Source organism: Mastomys coucha, unplaced genomic scaffold (genome assembly GCF_008632895.1).
Source record: "Mastomys coucha isolate ucsf_1 unplaced genomic scaffold, UCSF_Mcou_1 pScaffold21, whole genome shotgun sequence".
In the NCBI taxonomy this organism is placed as follows: domain Eukaryota; kingdom Metazoa; phylum Chordata; class Mammalia; order Rodentia; family Muridae; genus Mastomys; species Mastomys coucha.
Window position 1 is genome coordinate 97,538,898 of NW_022196904.1, and position 6,086 is coordinate 97,544,983.

General features: G+C 38.4%; 1 protein-coding gene across 1 annotated transcript in view; it reads right to left on the minus strand.

Annotated features, from left to right (window-relative positions):
• Nucleotides 1-5,544: 5,544 nt before the first annotated feature.
• The window catches only part of LOC116101344 (olfactory receptor 10A3-like), a 3,160-nt gene continuing 2,618 nt past the window's right edge, over nucleotides 5,545-6,086 (minus strand). Inside the window, exon 2 of the mRNA XM_031384928.1 lies at nucleotides 5,545-6,080. Within this exon, the coding sequence (XP_031240788.1) occupies nucleotides 5,545-6,080 (536 nt within the window). The remainder of the gene's footprint in view (nucleotides 6,081-6,086) is intronic.

Genomic DNA, 6,086 nt, shown 5'->3' on the forward strand with positions numbered 1-6,086 from the left:
TTCTCGTCTTAAGCCTAACAACCCTATAAGAACATAAAATTTGCCTTTGAATTTTTCGCCTGCCAAATTTTTTTGTGTCTGGAACTGGTGTGGTTGATCCAATTATTTTCTCCTCAAAAATAAATGTTGAAGGAATGTCCAAATTTAATTTTCTGGACTTTCAGTACTGAGTACATTAATTATGTACTTGAGCCACTAGATGGCAGTGTGAATTCGATCCATATTCTGTCATACCAGATTTGATTGGAACTGTTTCGGTTTTGTTTGTTGTTATTGTTGTTCTTGGAAATTGCTTGTTTTTTTTAAACAAAGTCTCACTTTGTACTCTTGACTCTCCTGGAACTCCCCCATGTAGACCAGTGTGGCCTCGAACGTAGAACCTAGAAGCTCCCTTCTGACAGTTCATAGATTCACTTCCTTTGTTTTAACACTGTGATCCCTGGTCTTCGAGTCTAAGCAGACCAATGTCTAGACACTGTGTAGTTTCACAGGACTCTATTTCTCCCCATTATCTGTATACCACTTATGTTCTCCTTTTACCCAGAAAACATGGGCACAAGTCCTGTGTTAAATTGATTCACTCTTTCTCCTGTTTTGGATTTTTTCCAAAGACTGCAACCTATACAGTAATTTAATTTAGTCTAACATAGTGGACCCTATTTTTACACTTCCATTATTTATATTATGCACAAAATAACTATATACTTATAACATACCTATAACACCTTTTTATAATAATCTCATGTGTGTGTGTGTGTGCATGTGTGCGTGCCCTGCTGAAATAGAACAAAAAAATCTTTCATGTGACAGGAACGAATGAGGAAACTTTCCTTCTAACTCCCATTTTACACTTCAGGGTAAGTAGCAGAGAGAACATGTGTTTGTGGCTCATTTCTAGGCAAATTATGAAGCTAATGGCAACCTGTGTCTACTGGTATCCATTTTCTCCCTTTTACTAGAAATGGTAATAATAACTTCTTGAAGAGAAAAAAAATCACTCACCATTCTGCATTTAGTTCTATCCATCTTTTTCTCTGTCTCCCTGTCCCACTCCCGGTCACCAATCTGAGCCTGGCTAATAAATCTCACTGATTTTCTGAAAGCATTTTAAGTGAAATCTAAACTGCATTTCAACACCACACGTGATTCTTCGCCATCAGTTTCCTATCTCAGTAATTAGAGTCTGCAACCTGAAATGTGGACTTATTCCTGACACTTGTTTTTCTCCTATCTGCTCCCAGCATACAATCCCCAATCAGGTTCAGTCAGTTGAATTTCTTACATATGCATGGAAACATTCTCATCTCTGCTACCACAGCCCCCTCCCAGCCTGAGCCACCATTACTCCTGTCTGGGTGGCATTATCTCTTCCTTGCTTATTTCCATTCCTTCATCCTTCTCTCAATAACTCAACACACAAAACATCTCAAAAGTTCAAATATAGTCATGTCTCTACTTATCTGAAAGCCTTCTGTTATCCAACTGTGGCTACTAGGTGAAGCTCAACATTCTCACTGTCCATGAGTTTTCATATGATCTCTTTTGCTCACCTACCCATTCCACCTCTCCATGACCTCTACAGATTTTCCATTCCTGAAAAGATTCACATCAGGACCCTTAAACCCTCTGCCTTTCTTCCTGCTGTATTGTCCCTATGTTTAGTGCCTGAGCTATCATTCTGGCTTTGCTGTCAGCCTTTGAGCCTCATTCAAAGATTGAAAAGATTACTTTCTCAAGAAATCTTCCTCCTCTCTCCCTACTGAGCTCTCCTAGCATCGAGAAGATAAGGCCACGTTATAATATCACAGCATCCTCTGTTTCCTTTGTAGCAGTTGCCATAATTGTCAATACGTGTAAACAAAAGTCTCATTTGCTTAAATTAAGTCCCTCTCATTAGACTTTCTTATCTTGCTTTCCCAGGGCCTACCACAGTGCTTATCCATACAAGTCATTTTACAAACATTAGAATTGTCTGTTCACAGGACAAACCCATTATGCTTTAATTTATTAAGCTTGGTGGGTTATTAGGCTTGGTAGTAAATAGAACACAACAGATACCTAGGATGGGGCATTAGCAGGGTGGCTTTGCAGATGTTTATTCATGGGACACCACCAAAAATGTGATTGCTTTAGGCCTCTACTACTGGGTTAATAAGCTGCATGAACGTGAGTTATGGAGTTTAGAAGCAAAACCAGTTCATGGTTGTATGAGGAATCCTCATACACTAGAATGGCACTAGTGAGATGGGAGCCTTGTCACCATTCTGGAGCAACAAAGAAGCCACACTTGGTCATTCCATCCTGCCAGAATAATCAGGATGGAAACAACAATAACAGATGCATTCAAAGAAACAAAAAACATAAAAATTTCAAATTATGTTCTCAGCAAATACAGTACAGATCAAAACCTAGACATAACATATGATCAATATTTATATTTACAGATAAAAATAGTAATTGTTCACTTGACTTTAAGTCATGGGTTTACAAAAGGGCTTCTTTAATAAACATTATTTATCATGAAGAATAAAATTAAATACGTATAAAAAAATATCAACACACTGGTTTCCATGGGTTAGTGTAATATAACAGATTGCAGAAAGGATGGCTTAAACAGAAGAAGTTTTTGTTTTATTTTTCCAAAGCCTGGAAATTCAAACATTGTTGCAAAATGTCTATTCATTCTTGAAAAAAAATGATTCAAGAATAAAAGAAAATAAAATTAATTAAATAATCACATTTGTATTTCATGGTGGATGATAAGAACCTGCCCATTCTTTGAGTAGCAGAGAGACATATTTTCTCTATAAAGGAAATTCCACCGGATTTTAAAAACAAGTCAGAGGATCAGAGACTTTGCTGTGAGAGTGTGTGTCCTCACAGAACAAAAGCCAAACCCATAACCTAAACAGCCTAATAATAATGTTTCTAATGTTTCTTGGATTGTATTAATTTGCAGTCCCCAAAACTGCTCGCAAAAGCATCCACACATAAGACACTCTGGGACTGTGCACCCAGTGGTTCTGATTGGTAAAGATGCCAACAGCCAGTGGCTGGCAGGACACACAGAAGCAGGACTTTTAGATTTCCTGGGCAAAGGACCTAGGGGAAAAGGAGGAGGAGATCTGCCATGCCAGGAGAAGGTGAGGAGACGCCATGCCTGAGAGGGTGCAGGACAAAGAGCATAGCTGACATGTGGGAACCAGGGAATAGTGACCCCAGGAGGGCTGCCCAACTGGGTCCAGGGCCGCAAAAATGGAACATAGGATTTAGTAAGTAATAACTTGAGAATATCAGAGGGAAGTAGACTGGACACGTGGAGGTTAGGAAGTGGCCCAGCTAGTGAGCTGTTTAAGTCTTATCAAAATGTATAGGCTCTGTGTGTGTCTTCCATTCCGGAATCCAGAACATTGGGTAGTGAGGAACACAGAATAATTGATGCTGTCAGGATCCTTTTAAGTAATTGAGTACTGCTACAATGCAGCTCTGGGACCTTTAGATGCCTTTATTCAAAATATGAATCACATTCCAAATGAATGAGGTGGTATGTGACAATTAAAGGGGACAACAATGACTCCAGAATTGAGCTTTTTCTAAAATCTCTGTTATCACATGAAATTGAAAACCATGAAACCAAATAGTTTACTGATTTGGAAGTTTCAAGTGCTCTCTTCTACAACATCCCTGTCACCACTAAAGGTTGGAGGAGGAAAATAGACGTGCTCAAGTCAGAAGGTCACTCAACATCCCAGGTCTAAAACATAGCCTACTAGACTTCATGTGATGTTGTGAGAAGCAGAAGGGATTGAAAAACAGGATGAGTGACCCAAGCAGACACAGACAGAGAAAACTGTAGGGATATATTATCCATGGTGCCTATCTGTACAACATTACCAAACAATAGACAGTGAGTTGAACTGTTCCTATGGACCATAGCCATGTATACAAGTCTTTTGCCTATGTCTATTCTAATGCATGCACATATTATGAATGAAACGTAATCCCAAAATAGCTTTAACATGTACACACACTATATTTTGGACCAAATATTTAAATTAGCTTCTAATGAAAAGAAAAAGAAATAATACATACTCCTTTCTAAATATATGAATGTGGCCAGATCGAATGTGTATAGGTGTTTTGCCTGCATGGCTGCCTGTGTACCACATATGTGCAGTGGCCACAGAGGCCAAAAGAAGGTGCTGAATCCCCTAGAACTGGAGTTCGAGATGGTTGTGAGCTGTCACGTATGGGTGCTGAGAATTAAAACCAGGTCCTCTGAGAAAATACGCATTTCTCTTAACTCCTGAGGCATCTGTCCACAGACATCTCTCCTCAGATATCTCTCCTGAGATATATCTTATTGCATACATTTTATTGTTACTATAACATTGTGTTACATATAATAGATTTAATTTACAGGTATTAGTTGCCTATGATTATGAGGTACAGACTGATATTTCTTATTATATATAAAACTTTAATGACCATTAACGGGACAATCAGCATTCCTGTTACCTTGCCTTATTAGTTGATATTAGAGTATCCAAAATCTTAAATATTACTTAGTTTTATAGTGTATACTAAGTAGTCAACAATGACTATTTTGCTAGGCTATTAAAATAACGTTTTATGGAACTCATGAGTTGGTGCCAGCCAACAGCTCTCTAATTGGACTTATGGCCCACTGAACAGCACAGAAATCATGTCTGTTACTGGAAACTGAGCCAATTCACTGGGACTAGTGAGATGATGGACTTTAGAAAAGAAGCAACCGCAGACACTTTGCTAGACCAGCATAATTCCTTACTACATTCAAAATTTTATGCTTATACCCACAGAAAAGTTTAGTCAACAACCCTCATCAAAGATGCCTCTCTTTAAGCAAATGGAGACCATCATTGAAATAAGGGATAGTTTGGACCTCCCAAATAAATTTGTGAGCATTTCGTTAAACTCATACATTTTCACTCCAGAAACAACAAATGTTCCCAATACATCTATTATTGTCTTGACATTTTAGAGGTTAGCTAGTCTCAATAGAGTTTGTAATCGTTTTTTTAAAACATGTATTTCTGCAATGGTTATTCAAATTGGTGAACAATGGACTTAGGTAGAAGCACAAGAATAGAGCAGCTGATTAACTAGAGAATGGCAGTGACTTGAACTCTCAGAAATGGACAGACGAATGAACACATACACAATATAAGACTAAATGGAATGGTAACTGACAGAACAGAGAGAAAGAGAGATAACACATAGAAAGACATCATTCACTCCATCAGAGTCACAGAAAACAAAGCATCAAGATATGAATATGTGAAATTAGATTTATTGAAGCATCATCTTAATAACAATGCTGTAGTAATAAAATGGATATCCACAATTCACAAATATATGAAGACTGTTCCATCATACTGTAAAAACAATATATACATTAAAACAAATTACTAAAATATTGATGGGATCCCTTTTGTCATGATTTACTAAACTAAGATAGAGTTTCTTTGACTGGTTCCAAATCCCAAATGGCTTCTCAGCAAGTCAGAAAACCACTTTTCTTTGCCATAATTTTGCCACAGCCCTTTTCATTTCCTTGTTTCTCAGGCTGTAGATAAGTGGATTCAGCAGAGGGGTGAGCAGAGAGTAAGCCAATGACATCAGTTTCTTGGTGTCTGGTGAGTACTTGGATTTAGGCTGTAGATAAGTCATGCACGCTGTGCCATAGAAGAGGGTGACAGAGGTGAGATGAGAGGCACACGTGGAGAAGGCCTTCTGCCTCCCTGTAGTGGATGGCATCCTCAGGATGGTGAAGAGAATTCGAGTATAAGACAAAAGAATCAACAGAAAGGGGAGCATGATTATCAAAATGGTGCCTATGAAGGCATAGATTTCAAACAGGAATGTGTCTGCACAGGCAAGCTCAAGCACTGCTGGGGTTTCACATGATATATGATTAATTTTACTAGGACCACAAAAGGGGAAGCTAAACACCCATATAACATGCATAGTAGCAAGCATGATGCCCAAGACCCATGAGCACATCGCCAATTTCACAAAGATCCTTTTGCTCATAATCACTGGGT